The sequence below is a fragment of the Gossypium hirsutum genome, chromosome D11 (assembly GCF_007990345.1).
Source record: "Gossypium hirsutum isolate 1008001.06 chromosome D11, Gossypium_hirsutum_v2.1, whole genome shotgun sequence".
Lineage (NCBI taxonomy): Eukaryota > Viridiplantae > Streptophyta > Magnoliopsida > Malvales > Malvaceae > Gossypium > Gossypium hirsutum.
Genome location: NC_053447.1, coordinates 61,636,340 through 61,654,619, shown reverse-complemented (window position 1 = coordinate 61,654,619; position 18,280 = coordinate 61,636,340). Strand labels below are relative to the sequence as shown.

Here is an 18,280-nt window from a genome sequence, read left to right as displayed (position 1 = left end):
AATAATATTAAGTATACTTTAAAATAAATTATATTTTTGTAATTTCATAATCGAGATAATAACCTGATTAAAGGTTACATCAATTTAATAAAATATTTAAATATAATATTTATACTCTTACCGTTGATCAATATGAAAAATAGAAGAATCATCAGAGTAATATTAAGTATACTTTAAAAGAAAATATATTTTTGTAATTTCATAATTGAGGTAATGAGGTAATTAAACGTGACACCAACTTAATAAAATAATATTTATATTTTAAATAATATAAATTAAAATATTTTTTTTATGATTTAACTAAATTTTATATCATCAAAATTGAATTAGGCCAAAAAAAAAAAAAAGCCCCACCGACTTGAAATTGTGGTAAAATATAAGAGGAAGAGTTTAGATTGAGAGTATTTTGAGTTGGAGTTATTTTCTATATGTGTCTGAGTTTGACTCACGGGGGCCTAAATTATCGTCACCGTTGAAACTCTAAACAGGACAAGTGGGGGACCTCAATGATAATATTATAATATTTCATGTCTATTTTAGTAATCTCATTACCCCTAATCCCTCATCCCCCTCTCTATAAATTCTCGCTGCCGTATTGCTTCCCCCATTGTACTCTCTCGATTTCTCTCTTTAATGAATCTCCAAATCGAAATTTAAGGCCAAAAAGACACAAGGGTTACTAATTAAATTAATCTTCAGCGAATATGTTGGTTTATCAGGATCTTCTTACAGGTAACTTTTTTCCTTCTGTTTTTGTATTCTTCGATCTTTCTTTTTGCTTATGTGCTTACTGTTTCTCCTTTTGCCTTGGATTTTAACTGTTTTTTGGGTAATTCCTTTTCTGGGTTTAGTTCAATTTTTTCAATGCTTTCTGGGAAATTCCTTTTTCTGGGTTACCTTCTTTTTTGTTTCCTTAAATTAGAAGAAAATATATTGAGTTTGGAGTATTGAGTTAAATGTAATTTGTTGCTTTTCCTATTGGTTTTTGTTCAATTTAATCAATATTGTTAGAATAAGCTGTTTTCATGATTTTTAACTTGAGATTCTTCTTGATGATTTTCAGGTGATGAGCTCCTCTCGGACTCTTTCCCATACAAAGAAATCGAGAATGGAATGTTATGGGAAGTCGAGGGAAAGGTTGGAATCTTTAATTCTTATTAACTCACAGTTTTTTGTTGTGTTTTTCTTGTACTTTATGTTACTCCGACTTTAGTGTAAGTTTTTTCATGTATTTGGAGGATCTTTGAAGCTTGGGCGCGGGCAACAAGGTCCTAGCAACATAGCCCTTAAGTGGGTTTCGAGGAAACAATAGTTTTAAATGATCTGGTTTTATTTGATTTTTTAGTGGGTTGTTCAAGGAGCTGTCAATGTAGATATTGGGGCTAACCCTTCTGCAGAAGGTGGTGATGATGATGAAGGTGTTGACGATCAAGCCGTCAAGGTTGTGGACATCGTCGACACTTTCAGACTTCAGGTAAAATTAGCTGCAATTCTCTTTTTTTTTTTCACGATTATAACTTGGAAGTTTTCAATATCTAATCTAAGAATCCTATTATTTCGATTTACAGGAGCAACCTGCTTTTGACAAGAAGCAGTTTGTGACCTTCATGAAGAGGTACATCAAGAACTTGACACCCAAATTAGAGCCTGAAAAGCAAGAGTCTTTCAAGAAGAACATCGAGGGGGCTACTAAATTTTTGATGTCGAAGCTTAAAGATCTCCAATTGTAAGCAACTTGTGTATTTTAAAACCGAATTTTAGAATCAAACCATTGTTTCTTATCATTCGAGTTCAATGTTGTTGTTGATGTTTGCAGTTTTGTGGGTGAGAGCATGCATGATGATGGTAGCCTAGTGTTTGCATACTACAAGGACGGTGCCACCGATCCAACCTTCCTCTACTTTGCCTATGGCTTGAAGGAAATCAAGTGCTAAATGGAGTTTTCACCCGATACCGGACCGGCTTTGTTATACCTAAAGACTTAGTTTTAATTCTAGATATAAGGAGTTCTTAACTATCTATTTTAGTCTTTTTTATCTCTTTTAGGTCATATTTATAATGTTTGGTTTTTAAGGGTTATGAACTATTGGTTAAAGGATATGCTTGAGGAATAAAATTTACTGTTTTCGAGCATGTTATGTCTTATTAATTGTTGGGTTCTGTTGATGGGTGTGTTTGCATCGGCAAGTGGTATCTATGATGGTTGCTGTGTTCAAGTTGTAATCCTCCTTGTAGGGGGGTCTTTTCAAGTGGGGGGCAACTAGCAAGATGCCGACTTTCCTTTATTCCATTGACCAATGGCCTAGACTTGGTTTTTTTATCTTTCTAGTTCCCAGTGGGTGGAATATATTATTATCTATATAATAGATAGCACCATACTCCTAGTATGGAAGAGTTTATCTTCAAAGGAGTCTTCTAAATACAATCATTGGGTTGATTTTGATTCAATAATTAAAACAAAATGTAGTGTAAATAAAAGGGAAAATTGAAAACAAAAGCCTAACATGATTACATAAGATTTTAATATTTGATACGGTATCTTTGGAAATATTTGAACTCTTATAATACAATCTTTTAATATTTTTACAGTTTAAAAATTTACCATATCAAATAATTTCCCTAATAAGATAGGGAACTGTCAAAGCTTCCAATAAATTCCAAATCGATGCAAAATGCCAGCAATGATAGCCCAGAAGAGGATCTCTGCAAATATAACATATAATAAGATCCCTACCCTTCTTGAATTCCAAACCCCTATGAATATGTGCTTTTCAATCCAATAAACCTGCCATTCCCATTGCCATTGGTAAAATTAGAAAGCAAAAACAGTAGGGAAAATGGAAGAAAAAAAAAAGGATCAAAGACGATTCAATTCCAAAGAGAACCCCACCAATGTACTATGTGGATCCTCATAATACCATCCATTTATGAAGCCTGCAAAAATCCCTTCAGCTGCCATCACATAAACCAGCATTGCATTCATGCCAATCCATTTTAATGGCACAAACATGTACTTCAAACCCCATATATCAACCTGCCCATCCAAAATTTTTTATTACTTCATATCATCACCATAAGTTACAATACTGACAGATATAGTCATACCAGAATATATATGGCTGAGAAAACGAGTGCTGCTGCTCCAGATGTAACACAAACATAGCTAAATGTATATAACTGTTTATTCAAAGGAATTGCTGTAATCCAAAAATAAATAATAAATGAATAGATAAAATATTTATAGGTTTTCTAACAGAGGTCTGATGCTTGTTTCTCACCATGAGTAAAATGCAGAACAATTCCTAGAATGAGGAGAGCAAATCCCATCATGATCCATTGCTTCAGTCTTTCGGAATGACCCTGCAATAAAAAATTTCATCGAAGACCCTGGAATCGAAAACCAAGGACCATGCATCGATACACTAACCTTCAAATGTACAAGCACATGTCCAAAATGAACTCCAATGATTGTAGACAGCACAGCAGATATTGAACTTCAATTAGCATATGGAATGTATTAATTAGGTTGACGATATTGATGACAAACAATACTACCCAAAATTCATGCTGAACTAACAGACCTTAGAATTCCTTCAGGTTCAAAAGGTGCATGACACCATGATGGAGCATCATTTTTGAATGGCCCCTCGTAAGGGGAATTATCGGTGCAAGCCTGCAACAGTGTAGGAAAGATTTCAGATCTGCAACTGTGTTATTCACTGTAAAGTATTTTAGTGATCTCAATCTAGAAACCACACCTTAGCTCTTCTCCATGCAGGTTTTAGGTACAAGTGATTGATCCCCAAAATTTCCCTGTCAATATATCCCACTGCATTGCAAGGAGGATTGAGTTTTCCTCTCACATTGCAGTCTACCTAAAATGGAACACAAAATCTTAGTAACTACAGATAAGTTTTTTAATTCCTTTGGCATGAATGCCCCACCCAGGAGATTAATGCCAACCGAGGCTTACTGCGAAAACCCTCCCATAAACAGCACTCTCCTTATCATGGACAGCGAACTGCCAGTCTGGAACATATATCCCGTAAAGCATGGCCAAGTATAGTATAAGTATGCACGCACCTAACAGCCTGGAGATTTTAAGAAACCGAGAATTAGCTAGTATTCGTTCTGACAGTAGAAATATGATCATAAATGGGAACTTAATCACTCACCAATGCCAACAATATAACCTAAACACAGAGCAATAGCCAGCTGCAATATCATTGGATTGTGCATCTTTCAGAAAAATCTCAGCAAGTGCCACCACCAAATATGCAAAAGCAATTCTCTACAACAAGGTAAAAATGAATTATTTCTCCCTAAAGCCATTCTTGAAGTGTACTAAATTGTGCAATAAAAATCAGAAACATATATACCTGCAAAATGCCACAAAACCTTATCATTTGCATATCAACACCGTATGTTAGCTTGTCGGGAGCATGCGAAAACCCTCCTACATGATGCAAGGACTCACAGAGTTTGCATAATTGTATTAAGATAGAAGAGCTTCTCAATTTGAAATAATGATTGCTGCAATATTATATGCTTAATATAAGCTAAATTTGTTAACCCTATAATGTGAATTATACCACCAAAAACCTTCATTTGTTAGATGATTCCCAGAAAAATGTGATAGATAGATAGATAGTACACCATGAATGTGAATACCCTAAGAAAACAGGAAATGAACCCCAAAGTCTCTATCACAAATTCAAACAAAAAAAAACCAACCTTGTAATAACAGACCCCAAAAGAGGAGCTTTAGAGTTCTGAAAACCACCTTCTTGACAGCTTTGCCTTTACTTGGTATTCTCTACAAAAGGTATTATTAACATAATTAATTTGAAGACAATATCACATCTGCAATAATTATTAAGTCTCTCAGAGGAAGAAAAAAAAGAAGGCATTGAATTGCTGTAGGTAAGACCAAACCTACCTTAAGAGCAAGAGGAATGGCCATGCCAACAATGAAAAGAAAGAAGGGCATAACAAAATCAGCAAGGTTGCAGCCATGCCATGGTGCATGGCCAATCATAGGCCACTCTCCTCCAGCATCATCTACTAGAATCATCAGCTACAAAACCACAAATCTTCAGTTAAAAGAAAGGCCTTACCTTTTTTTTAATGTAAGAAAAAAAATGAAGTGTACCGCTACAGTAAGGCCTCTGAAAATGTCCAGTGAGGCAACTCGCAGAGTTCTATGAGGCTTTTGAGCTGAGATTTCAGTCTCGGGGATGACCATAGTATGGTCGTCAACAGGGTCTACCTTGATTTCAGCCATTCTTTTTCCTTAATAGAGAGCTTGGAGCACCCAATCACTTCCAGGATGATAAGATGGTGATTGCAAGGAAAACTAGTTAAGAAGAAAGGAAGAACAATAATTATAGTTGAATAATATCATGTCTAAATTTATTTTATTTTTATAACCTTTTTGGGAATTTTGTCTCTGGGTAAGTGTGCTGACAGTAACCTTTGTTTATCGACGATCGTAGGCTGAGAAACATGTTCGAGGTGGTTACTTGATCCTAGAGGTGCTCATGGCCGGGTTGAGTTTGGGTTGGGCTCATAAAAAATTTCGGCCTAGATCCTAGGTCGGGCTCGGCCCGGTCCGAAATATAGGCTTGAAATTTTGTCCAGGCTCGGCCCAGAAAAAAAATCATAAACCCAGGTCCGGCCTATTTTTTAATAAATATCAAAAATTTATTTTAAAAATTAAAAAAATATTTTAAAATTAAAAAAATAAAAAAAAGTATTTTAAAAATATTTTAAAATTAAAAAAATTAAAAAAATAATTTAAAATTAAAAAAATTAAAAAAATAAAAATATTTATTATATATGGCCGGGCCGGGCCCGAGTCAAAAAAGTGGTGCCCGAGGCCCGGCCCGTTTTCTAAACGGGCCTCGTTTTTTTGCCCAAGCCCATATTTCGGGCCTATATTTTTACCCAAACCCTCCCATATTTCGGGCGGGTCATCGGGCCAGGCCGAGCCACCCGGCCCATGAGCACCTCTACTTGCTTCCATGTGTTCTGAATGGAGACAAAGTTATATATTTTTTATGCATAAATAAAATAATGTCATTTGATTAAAATTTAAAGATAATAAAATATTATTATACACTCATTTTTTTAATTTAATTTAATTTTAATTAAATTATTTTTTAAAATTATAAACAAACATCTTTTCTTCTTTTATAAATTTTAATCATTGTGTTTTTTCCGTAAGTTAATATTTTTTATTTTTATGTAACCAATTTTTAAAAAATTAATAATTTTTATGTAATTTTTTTCATGACGGTGACACATAATTTTTGTAATTATTTTACCTTCAAACTTTGAACTAAAACCCTAAATCTTAAACTTTAAATCTCATGCTTCAGGGTTTAATTTAAGATTTAAAGTTTAGGGTTCAAATTCAAGGTTCAATGGTTTGAGCTTGGGTTTGGTGTTTTAGGTTTATGGTTTATGGTTCAAGATTTTAAATTTAGGGTTTAGGATTTAGATAAAAATTTACAAAAATTATGTGTCGATGACATGTAAAAAAAATTTGTTGAAATGTTATTAAATAATTAAAATGGGACCATGAATAATGTGGTAGGAATGGTTCATCAAATAATTTATCTGTGGTTGAATGTAGAATAATAATTTTATGTCTTTAAAATTTGAAGATGTTGCAAATTTTTATTGATGCCTAAAAATCTTTAGCTTTTAGGATCATAATCTAAGTTATTCCCTAATAAGATATCATCACTATTTCTTTCACTTTGCCTCTTATTTCATTTTTCCATAATTAACTATGAACTTGGGATATTACTAATATTTTGGGTAAATTACACTTGCAATCACTTAATTATCAATACTTTTTTCATTCATAACTATAAAAAGTTACTAAATGGTCACTTATCTATTCGAATTTTTCTTTTTTGTCACCCAACTATTCAAAATTTTCCTTTTTAGTCATTATTCATTAAATTACTAATGAAAAGATAACTTGACAGGTTTTAAAAATAGCATGATAGCAACTTTAACCCTCTACATTTATAAATTATGTCAATTTAGTATTGATTCTAAAAAAAAATTAACCTTAACATTTACACATGGTGTAATTTGCTCTTTTTTTTATTTTTACATTTTTACATTTATTTGTGACGTTGAGTGTTGATTTCAAAATAATAAGAAAAGATAGAAACTTATTATCTTAGATTTTCGGGTGTTTCTACTTTTGGTACATATTTTTATTTAATTTAGTTGATAGATATGTTTTTTTAGCTTTTTAGGTGAAAGGATCTCAAAGAAAAGCAAAATTGAAAGAAAAAAAAAGACCAAATTACAACAGTGAAGGTTAAATTTTTTTTTTTTAGAATCAAAACTAAATTGACACAATGTATAACTATTGAGCGTTAAAGTTGCTATTATGCCAATTTTAAAAGCTCCCATATCATCTTTCCATCAACCATTTAATGATTAGTGACCAAAAAAAATTGAACAGTTGGGTAAGAGTGTTTAAACGTTCGGTACGATTAATACTCGGGCCAAACTACCATTAACCTAATCAATTAAAAATTTAAAACCTGTTATAAAATAAAGAAAGATGGAGAGAGTAAAGAACAAAGAAAATATGAAAGCAATAGAGAATGTACTTTATTGATAAAAATGGATGATTACAATGCTTCATTAGAGTTTCTATTTATAGGCATAAGAAGTATAAAAGAAGTAGAGATCTAATTCTAATAATTACTAGAATTTAAAGTACATCAAAACTTTATCTTTATCATGATTGACAACCACTTAATAAGATATTCATAATACTCCCCCTTGGATGTCCATTGGTAGATAATGTGCTTCGTTAAAACCTTATTAGGAAAAACCCTATGGGATAAAAAACCTAATGAAGGAAAAAGAGTACACAATCTTCTATTACAAGCTGTCTCCTTAAAAACCTTTACTAGGAAAACCCAATGGGACAAAACCTTGGTTAAAGGAAAAGAGTACAACTTGTTTTAGACGCCCCCAGATGGCAACATTACATCTTTGAGTTAACGCATTCCAATCTTGTGTAGCAGTCTTTCAAATGTTGAAGTTAGCAATGCTTTGGTAAAAAAAATTTGCTAAATTCTCACTAGAACAAATTTGTTGAACATTTATATCACCTCTATTCTCAATATCATGGGTGAAGAATAATTTTGGTGAAATATGTTTCGTTCTGTCACATTTGATATAACCACCCTTCAATTGAGCTATACATGTTGCATTATCTTCGTATAAGATAGTTGACATATTTTCTTGTAAAGGCAAATTACATATCTTCTGGATATGTTGGGTCAATAACCTTAGCCAAACACACTCTCGACTTGCCTCATGCATTGCAATTATTTCTACATGATTTGAAGAAACAGAAGCTAATATTTGCTTTGTTGAACGCCATGATATGACAGTACCCCCACATGTAAATAAATATCCTGTTTGAGATCGACTTTTATGTGGATCCGATAAGTATCAAGCATCAATATAGCCAACTAATAGGGATTTTGAATCATTTGAATAAAATAACCCCATATTAATAGTCCCTCTGAGATATCTAAATACACGTTTAATTCCATTCCAATGTCTACGTGTTGGAGAACTAAATCTTGGTAACAAGTTTATAGTGAAAGCCATATCAAGTCCTATGTTGTTTGCAAGATACACCAATACCCCTATGGCACTTAAATATGGTACTTCAAGACCAAGAAACTCTTCACCATCCTTACAATGACGAAATTAATTTTTATTCATATCTAACGATCGTACAACCATCGGAGTACTTAATGGGTGTGCGTTATCTATGTAATATTTTTTTAATATATTTTCTGTATAAGTTGATTGATGAACATGAATTCCATCTTTTAAATGCTCGATCTGTAATCCAAGACAAAACTTTGTTTTTCCAATATCTTTCATCCCAAATTCTTTCTTTAAACAATTTATTGTATTTTGGAGCTCTTCAGGAGTTCCAATAATATTTAGATCATCAACATAAACAAAAATTATCACAAAATCTGATCTAAACCTTTTTATAAAGACACATAGACAAATTGGATCGTTTTTGTAACATTTTTTTAACAAGTATTCACTCAGACGATTGTACCACATACGTCCAGATTGTTTTAATCCATTTAAACTTTTCTTTAATCTGATCGAACAATTTTCTCGAAAAACTCTGTATCCTTCTGGGATTTTAAATTCTTCAAGGATTTTCATATAAATTTCACTATCAAGTGTGCCATACAAATAGGTTGTAACTATAACGACCCGATAGTCACGGGTATCGGAAAGTACATTTGTGGGACTTTGTTTTCGTAAATCAGACTTGTAAATATTTTTTAAAAATATTTACGTTAAAAATATTTACGAAGCTAATTGTGTAGTTAATTAGGTTTCAGTTAAGTGCATTTGTATGAATTAAGAGTAATTGGGTAGAAGCACTAAATTGTATAAAGGGTGGAAGTTGAATAATAGATTAAAAAAACTTAAAGGGACTAAAAAAGCAATTATGTCATTATCTTAAAATGAGGCGGCATAAGATAGATATTTATAAATTTATTATATATTATAATATAAATCCTTAATATTTGAATATGTATAATATATTATATAATAATAAAACAAATAAATAAAAGAAATAGAAAAAGAAAAAGAAACAAAGCAAAACGAAACAGGAAAGAAAAAGAAAAAGGAAAGAAAAAGAGAAAGAAGAAAGAAAGTCACGGCCTTAGGGGCTTCAATTATTCCAAGTTCAATTGGTTAGTCATTTCAGTCCATTTTTTTGTAATTTTTATGTTTTTGGAATCCCCGTGTTAAATGCTACCCGACCCATGTCAAAATTTTAGAAATTATTGAGATTTTAAGTGTTGTTAATGTTGAATAATTTCAGTATTAAGGACAAAATTGATAGATTTTTAAGCTAGAAATTAAAAATGATTGAATTATAGAATAAATTGTAAATTTTGAATAATAAGGACTAAATTGTGAAAATTTTGAAATTTAGGGATTTAAGTGAAAATAAGGAGTTAAATTTAATTTAAAGTAAAATTTGTGTAAAAATATAGGATTAATTGTAAGGAAATAAAGTTAGTCTCGGTTTAGGGATTAAATTGAAAATTAGGCAAATATTGAGTCAAAAATTGAAATATTCAATATGAAATTGAATTGTGTTATATTGATGAATTTTAATTGTTTTAATTCTGTAGCTAACGTCGTAACGGAATCCTAGACTAAAAAGGGAAAGATAAAGTCGACATCGAATAGCTCAGAATTTCTGGTTTGTATTTCTATAATCCGAAACTAGTTATTAATTGTTGTACTTTTTATTTAATGCATATGGTAAGTGTTGAGGTGAGTATTTGACACTTTGACATTGAATTGAATTAAAAGTTGATTGAATGGATTGAATTGATATATATATTATGAATATATATTGATTATTTGAATTGAAATGAATATATATGTGCAAATATGATAATTAAATATTGGTTGTTTTTGAAAAGTGAAATTAACCCCTACTAACTGTATCGAGCTGAGTCAGATATAGATGGAATACCACAGGATTGGAAGAGATCAGGAATTTCTTTGACTTCGAGTCGATGAGACACTGGGTGTCAATTTACTACTTCGGATTAATTCGATGAGGCTTTGGGTGCTAATTTACTTTGGTTTAACCGATGAGAGACTGTGTGTCAATTTATTACTTCGAATTATCTGATCAGGCACTGAGTGCCAAATTGGTGTGTTTTGGTTGGATCTGTGTATCCGTCCGAGTCGTGTTAATAGAAGTAAATGAATAATAAAGTTTTATAATTGATATTGAAATGGCATGGTATGAGAAATGGAAGTGAAATAGTAAACTGAAAATAGAATGTGAAATATGTTGCAAATATATGGAATATATGAGTTATATACTCATGAAATGAATATGGAATGGATAATGCAATTGTATAATGAAATGTGAAATAAATTGTGAAAAGCTATTTATATAGCAAGTATGAGAATTGAGATATTTGTGAAATAAATGAAATATGATATGGTTGTTGTAATATTTAAATATTAATATGTGTTTATATTTCAATTGTATATTTGTAATTTCTTATCTTTAAATATTCGAATTATAGAAATACCAATGAGTTTTACTCAGAGTACGGTTTTGTTTTCTGTGCGCAGCTTAGGTACAGTGATTTTGAAGAGTTGTACTTGAGTTGTGAGCATCCATTTCATCACATCTCCAAGTGCCAAGAGGGTATGTTTCAAAATTTTGAATAGAATAACATGTACTTAGGAAGATCAAGTGTGTTCCAAGTAGTATGGATTAAAATATAAGTTATAAAAATTTATTTTTTAATGTTTAAATATATTAGTGATTAGCCAAAATCACTGTGGCACCAAATGTAATAATCTTATATCAGGTTCCTTGGGTCGAACGGAATATAAGGGTGTTACATTTAATGATATTAGAGCTTTAGTTTTCTGATTTCTAGGTAAAGAATAAGTCTAGAAGTATATGCCATATAGGATGTATCGATGTGATGAGATGTGATATCAATATTAGAAGTATTGATAAGTTTGAAAATCTGAATTGTTACTGATAAGGAAATTATTTTGAATTAGTTAGTAATGACTCAAGAGGGAAATAGATAAATACTGAAATTTGATAAAAACTTATTTTTTGTCATAGATATTGGAAGAAATGACAATAAATTTGATATTGTTTGATGAGATAACAACTTCAACACAGAAGGAGAAAGTTGATAGGATGATGAGAGAAGTGGAATATTATAGAATGCAACTAGAAGAAGACATTGTTCAACACCTTATTACTGTAAATCGAAAGATGTAAGATGTAACAGCCCGATTTTGGGTCTAGTTAGAACAGTGGTTTCGGGACTACAAATCCGACAAAAAAAAATTTAAAATTATTTTAAAATTTTGACATGCGTTGCATTATGATAGGAAGGTATATTATGACATATTAATTCAAGAAAGGATTAAATCGCAAAAGTGAGAAAAGTTTTGTTGCCCAAGAGTAAATACTCAAAACTTGAGGGGTTAAAGTGTAAATATGAAAAAGTTGAAGGACCAATAGTGTAAATATTTTAAGGGTGGAATAATCTAGAAACTAGGGAAAATGGATGAATTAGGACCAAATTGAAAAGGTGAAGAATTTTGAGGGACTAAATTGCAATTTCACCAAATTAAGTGATGACTCAAGGATGGAATTTCAAAAGATTATGAAGGGAAAAATGGTCAATTAGAAGGAGAGAGAATTCTAGAAGGTAATGATGATGTTGGTGATATTTTTAATTAATTAATTAGATAAATGTTATTTAATTATTATTTTATTAATGTTTTTAGTATTATTTTATTAATAAATGATTAGTATAAAAGGAAGGAAAGATGATGAGAAATCATCTCATTTCCATGAAACTAACGTGAGAAGAGAGGAAAAAGAAAGAAGTTTTTCTTTCTTTACAATTTGGTCCTCCCACCAAAAATTCACCATTTTCACTTAGAAATCAAAGAAATTTCCATAGCCACCAAGAGAGAAAATTGATAAAGAGACTATGGGGAGCTAGAATATCAAGTTAGATTCAAGAAATAGAAGCTGGAGGAGAGAGAAAATCAAGTTAAAGATTGAAATCAATAGCATAAGGTAAGAACATCAAGATTTCAATTTACTTTTAAGTTTGATATTATTGAAAAAGCATGGAAATAATGTTATAGTAGAGTTTTATTATATATGGTCTTATGTTCTTGATATATTAGTGAAGAAAAATAAGTAAAAGTGATAGGAAATATTATAGAGAAAGGGAGTTATATACCTAGTAATTAACATTTTGAACTAAAACAGTTTTGGACAGCAACAATAGGTTAACTTTGAAAAATCACTATAAATTGTGGAAATTGAATTAGATTATGAATAAGATGTGTAATTAAAGCTTAATGAGTCTAATTTCATATAAAAGAAACAGAGAAAGCAAAAGAATTTTTTATTTTGAGATATTTTAATTTTAGTGAGACAGGGTCGGAATGATTTCGAAATCCCATGTTCTGACTTTGGAAAATCATCAAAAATCTGAGAAAAATAATTAGTGGCTTAAATTTATATGTTTAAATATTTAATGAGTATATTTTCAATAAAAACAAACGGTAACATCATTTGAATTCTGAATGAGTAGATAATTAAGTTTTAGTGAAGAAGGGTCGGAACTGTCAGACAGCAGAACAGGGATGACTTTATAGAATAAACTGTACTTATTGGCTGAACCAAAAATTCTGAAAATTTTTTGGTAAGAATATATATGAGTCTAGTTTCAGAGAAAATTAACGGATATCAATTTGGAGTTTTTTAGCTCAAGATATAAATAATTTAGTGACTATGACTCAAGTGGACAGCTTTGAATGAATATAAATACATGTGAAATTATAGATAATGTTACATATAAGCATGTTATATATATTAAGGATGTGGAATGGAGAGGAGGAGGAGGAAAATATATGATTATTCAATTAGCATGAGTTTTTATTAAAAAATGACCAATTTATATGTTTCGGGGACTAAATTGAATGAAAGTAAAATTTAAGGGTAAATTTGTAAAAAAGTCAAAAAGTGACCAAATTGCACGAAATGAATTTTTTATTATCATTTAAATTATTAAATTGAATGAAATATTAATTTAGATCAAGATTGGGTGGAAATTTGAGAAAAATAGAAAATTTCTAAAATGTCCCTAAATTTTGGTATTTTTGCAATTTAGCCTGGTAAGTTCGTATGAACTATATTTTGTTTAATTTCAATTGAAGTGAATGCTATTTGGTAATGAATATTATAGATATCTGTGTTTTATATTGGAACTGAATTATTATTGATAATATATATAATTATTAGATGCTCTGAAATGATTATCGGAAACTTGTTGGAGATATATCACATTATCTATTGGTTCTATCTGTAATTTTGGATGAATTGATTCTAGTTATAGTGGCATGTATAAGTTAAATTGGTTAACGTTAGCTCATTAATGTTTTGATTTTGATTGGTTATAAATATGAATGTTAGATAAAAATGAAATGTCTGAAAATTAATTAGTAAACTCCGGTAATACCTCGTACCCTATTTCGGTGTCGAATACGGGTAAGGGGTGTTACATAAGAAGTGTTATGGAAGGGTCATGAACTGATTAGAAAGAATAAAGTGCAATACTTGACTTTTAGAGGGACATTAATAAAACGAGAGCATCAAATGATTTTAGACCAGCTTTGGAAGACATTGGTACCACGAACTTATTGGAATATAGTTATATACTACGTGAACTTTATAATATCTCATGGAGCAAGGAAAATAGCGAGACAAAGTGTAAGTTCACGAAAGTTGATTGGGAAGTAAAATGTCTTTGACATGCCATGGATGGAAAAATTAGTTGTTAGGAAATTACCAAGAGAATTTATAGATTCAATACTCGTTATAAAGATGGAAGAGGAAGAAGATCCTAAGGAATTTCCAATTGGATTGTAGAAGATGAATTTTAAGAGAATTTAGAACTTAATATAGAGAATTTTCTGGGAGAAGATACAGAATCAGAGATGGAAGAAAACGCAGAAATGGATTTAAGTGGTTGAAAAGTAAAGATAAAATAAAAGTTAAGGACTAGTGAATGTGAAGGAAAATGAGTATATATATAGTTGTACATGTACAGAATGAGAACTTAGAAAGTCAGAGCTTTTGAATGAAAAGTTTGGTATATTAATATAAGGTTAATCTTTTGGAAATAGAAGAGACAATAGAAATATGAGGAGTGGAATAGAATAGTAATATTTTTCCAGTTATGAAGATCAAGAAATGAATTTTTTTTAAGAAAGAAGTATAGAAAGAAATAAAGACCTTAGTTAAGTAAATAATCAATATTAATAAGAGAATAAGAGAAAATAGAGGTTCTTGAATGAAGAGAATATAATAAGTCTAAGGGATTGATGGTATATAATATTATAATGTATTAATAGAGATAAATTATAGTTAAGAAGCGTAGTATTTTTGTTAAAAAAATGTGAAAATTATCAATGGTATATTTTTAAGGTATAAATCCTAGTGAGAAGATGAATTGGAGATTTTCTTGAAAAAGTACGAAAAGAAGAAAAGAGAAAAGAATTAGGTAAAAGACTGATGACAAGTTCAATTCTATCACGATCAACTAAGAAAGGTAAAGAAGCTTGAGAATTTGTACTCGTATACGAACATAAAGAGCAAGATAAAATAGGATCTCAAGTTATCTCCAAGGCAAGTATTAAAGGTTTAAGGAAAAGAACTATTCGACCTTGTGATAAATGCGAAAAAGAAAATCTCATTGAGGTGAATATTGGATATTTTTTGAAAAATGCTTTAAGTATGGCTCTAAAAGACGTGAAATAAAGGTTGTTCAGAATTGTTGAGAAAACCAAGAAATAGTCTGCAATGGGTATTAATAAGAGGATAAATTGAATATAAAAAAATTTAAAATAGATTATAGAAGATAAGAATAGAATTGACCATGAAAAATAGTGTAAGTACTTTAGAGAACGTAAAAAGGTAACAAAATAATTTTAAGAATTAGTGAATAAAGAGCGATCTAAAGTGTGAAAAGAATGAGAAGAAAAAGAAAAAGAAGAAGAAATAGCAAAGTTGTAAATTGTGTAATAAAAGAGGCAAACTTTGGAAAGAACAGTTACCTCAAGGAGACTGCTGGCAACGACCAGGCCAATTGATTTCTAAGAGGTTGGATTAAGAGTAATAACTTTGATCCATAACTGGGATAATCATTTTTTGCCTCGAAAAGAGAAAGAAAAGAAAGGAAATGAAAATGAGAATATAAAAGTATAACAAAGTAGAGTTCAAAAAAATAAATGAAAAGAAAGGATAGAGAATGAATACAAATGATAAGTTAGGTAAATATGTGCAGAAAGGAACTATAGAATTATAGAGATAATTTTAGGAAATCTAAATAAAGAAAAGACTTCTAGTTAAGTGGAAAGAAAAGAAATAAGAGACAAATTGAGTAAAAAGGAAATATAGGATTATAAGAATTTTGTCGTTTACAATGATGCTTCCTTGAGCGGTCTTAGTTGTGTTTTGATGCAAGACGGGAAAGTGATTGCTATGCATCTCGTCAGTTAAAAATGCATGAACGCAATTATTCGACACACGATTTAGAGCTACTTGCTGTGGTTTTCGCTTTAAAGATTTGAAGAAACTAACTATATGGTGAAAAGTGTTATATTTATACTGATCATAAGAGTCTCAAATACCTCTTATTTCAAATGGAGTTGAATTTAAGACAGCGTCGTTGGGTAGAACTCTTGAAAGATTTTGATTGTGTTATTGATTATCACCCTGATAAAGCTAATGTTGTAGCTGATGCGTTGAGTAGGAAAGCAACAATTGAATTACGAACAATGTCTGCTCAACTCAGTATCAATGACGATGGAAGCCTATTGGCTGAACTAAAAATCAAACTGATGATGTTTGATCAGATCAAGTCAACACAGTTAGAAGATGACAAGTTGGCGAAGAAAAGAGAAATGGTTCAAAATGGTATATTAGAAAATTTCAGCATTAATTATTATGGTTGTTTGAGATTTCATAACCGAATTTGCATTCCGGATGTTTCTCAATTGAAAAAGTTGATACTTCACGAAGCTCATGATAGTCATTTTGCTTTACATCTTGGAGGAACGAAAATGTATCGCGATCTACGAGAATCTTATTGGTGCCCAGGAATAAAAAGAGATGTGGTCGAGTATGTGGCTAAATGTTTAACTTGTCAACGAGTTAAAGCAAAAATCAGGTTCCCACTGGATTACTTCAACCTATTTCTATTCCTGAATGGAAATTGGATTGTATCACGATACATTTTGTAACGGAGTTACCTTTACCGGCAAGTAAAAAAATGTTATTGGGGTGATTGTTGATCGACTTACAAAATCGACTCATTTCATTGCGGTCAGGACTGGTTGGTCACTTCAAAAACTTGCTGAAGCTTATATTCAAGAAACTGTGAGATTGCATGGTGTTCCTATATCGATAATCTCTGATCGAGATCCACGGTTCACTTGGAGATTTTGGAAATAGTTGCACGAATCTCTTGGTATGCGACTTAATTTTAGCACAGCTTTTCACCCACAAACTAATGGACAATATGAGCGTGTTATTCAGATTTTGGAAGACATGCTTCGTACTTGTGTTATTTATCTTGAATCAAGTTAGGAGCGTTTCTTACCTTTGGCCGAATTTGTATACGATAATAGTTTTCAATCGAGTATTCAAATGACTTCGTATAAAGCCTTATACGGTCGTAGGTGTCGATCACCTATTTGTTGGATGGAATTGAGTAAAAGAAAAATGATTGGGCCGAAATTAATTCAAGAAACGAAAAACATTGTTAAGAAAATTCAAGATAGATTGAAGGCAACTTTTCACAAATAGAAATCATATGCAGATTTGAAACGTCGAGATATTGAATATTCTGTTGGCGATAAAGTGTTTCTTAAAGTTTTACCTTGGAAAAAAATTTTGAGATTTAGTCGAAAAGGAAAACTGAGTCCTCGATTTATTGGACCGTATGAGATCACAGAAAGAGTGGGACTAGTTGCATATCGTTTAACCTTGCCTGCGAAATTGCAGAAACTACATGATGTTTTTCACGTTTCAATGCTTAGAAGATATTGATCGGAACTAGACCTATCCATGGGCCGGGCGGCCCGGCCCGGTCCGACGGTCCGCCCGAAATATGAGAGGGTTCGGGTAAAAATATAGGCCCGAAATATGGGCTTGGGCAAAAAAACGAGGCCCGTTTAAAAAATGGGCCGAGCTCGGGCTCAACTTTTTTGGCCCGGGCCTGGCCCGGCTCGGCCCGAATATAATAAATATATTTTTTGTTTTTGTTTTTTAATTTTAAAATACTTTAAAAATATATTTTTTATTTTTTATTTTTAAAATATTTTTTTGTGTTTATTAAAAATCAGGCCGGGCCGGGCTCGGGCTTATTCTTTTTTCCCGGGCCGGGCCTGGGCAAAATTTCAGGCCCATATTTCAGGCCGGGCCTAAGGTCGGGCCAAAAAAAATTTTCGAGCCCGGCCCAGCCCATGGAGAGGTCTAATCGGAACCATCTCATGTTATTTCGATAGAGGATATTGAAATTTAACTTGCTTTGTTGTACGAAGAAGAACCAGTTGAAATTTTGGCACGAGAAGTGAAATAATTGTGTAATAAGCGAGTTCC

General features: G+C 31.4%; 2 protein-coding genes across 3 annotated transcripts; one reads left to right on the top strand and one right to left on the bottom strand.

Moving 5' to 3' along the window:
* The first annotated feature begins 560 nt into the window (after positions 1 to 560).
* LOC121223369 (translationally-controlled tumor protein homolog) lies at positions 561 to 2,133 on the top strand. The gene is made up of 5 exons (XM_041104678.1): positions 561 to 732; positions 1,064 to 1,137; positions 1,346 to 1,474; positions 1,569 to 1,726; positions 1,817 to 2,133. The coding sequence occupies exons 1-5, from the start codon at positions 705 to 707 to the stop codon at positions 1,932 to 1,934; spliced, it is 507 nt and encodes a 168-aa protein (XP_040960612.1). The 5' UTR covers positions 561 to 704; the 3' UTR covers positions 1,935 to 2,133.
* A 352-nt stretch (positions 2,134 to 2,485) lies between these two features.
* LOC107927289 (heparan-alpha-glucosaminide N-acetyltransferase) lies at positions 2,486 to 5,449 on the bottom strand. Of its 2 annotated transcripts, XM_041104676.1 has the most exons (14): positions 5,431 to 5,449; positions 5,153 to 5,356; positions 4,940 to 5,077; positions 4,735 to 4,816; positions 4,380 to 4,456; positions 4,176 to 4,291; positions 3,974 to 4,091; positions 3,759 to 3,875; positions 3,582 to 3,673; positions 3,428 to 3,494; positions 3,279 to 3,360; positions 3,106 to 3,197; positions 2,891 to 3,034; positions 2,486 to 2,785 (listed from the first exon to the last, which is right to left on the bottom strand). In XM_041104676.1, the coding sequence occupies exons 2-14, from the start codon at positions 5,282 to 5,284 to the stop codon at positions 2,639 to 2,641; spliced, it is 1,404 nt and encodes a 467-aa protein (XP_040960610.1). In that variant the 5' UTR covers positions 5,285 to 5,356; positions 5,431 to 5,449; the 3' UTR covers positions 2,486 to 2,638. The 2 variants fall into 2 exon arrangements, with proteins under 2 accessions (XP_040960610.1, XP_040960611.1); XM_041104677.1 differs by lacking the exons at positions 2,486 to 2,785; positions 5,431 to 5,449 and having other exon boundaries at positions 3,106 to 3,177; positions 3,279 to 3,494; positions 5,153 to 5,414.
* Positions 5,450 to 18,280: the final 12,831 nt, after the last annotated feature.

Bases quoted from the DNA above. Each gene is read 5' to 3' on its own strand.
- LOC107927289 (XM_041104676.1), bottom strand. From the start codon at position 5,284: ATGGCTGAAATCAAGGTAGACCCTGTTGACGACCATACTATGGTCATC. The intron at 3,876-3,973 runs GTAAGCCTCGGT...GTTCCATTTTAG, and splicing joins TTTATGGGAGGGTTTTCGCA to GTAGACTGCAATGTGAGAGG. The intron at 3,674-3,758 runs GTGTGGTTTCTA...ACACTGTTGCAG, and splicing joins CTGCATGGAGAAGAGCTAAG to GCTTGCACCGATAATTCCCC.
- LOC121223369 (XM_041104678.1), top strand. From the start codon at position 705: ATGTTGGTTTATCAGGATCTTCTTACAG. The intron at 733-1,063 runs GTAACTTTTTTC...GATGATTTTCAG, and splicing joins TTATCAGGATCTTCTTACAG to GTGATGAGCTCCTCTCGGAC. The intron at 1,138-1,345 runs GTTGGAATCTTT...TTGATTTTTTAG, and splicing joins TATGGGAAGTCGAGGGAAAG to TGGGTTGTTCAAGGAGCTGT.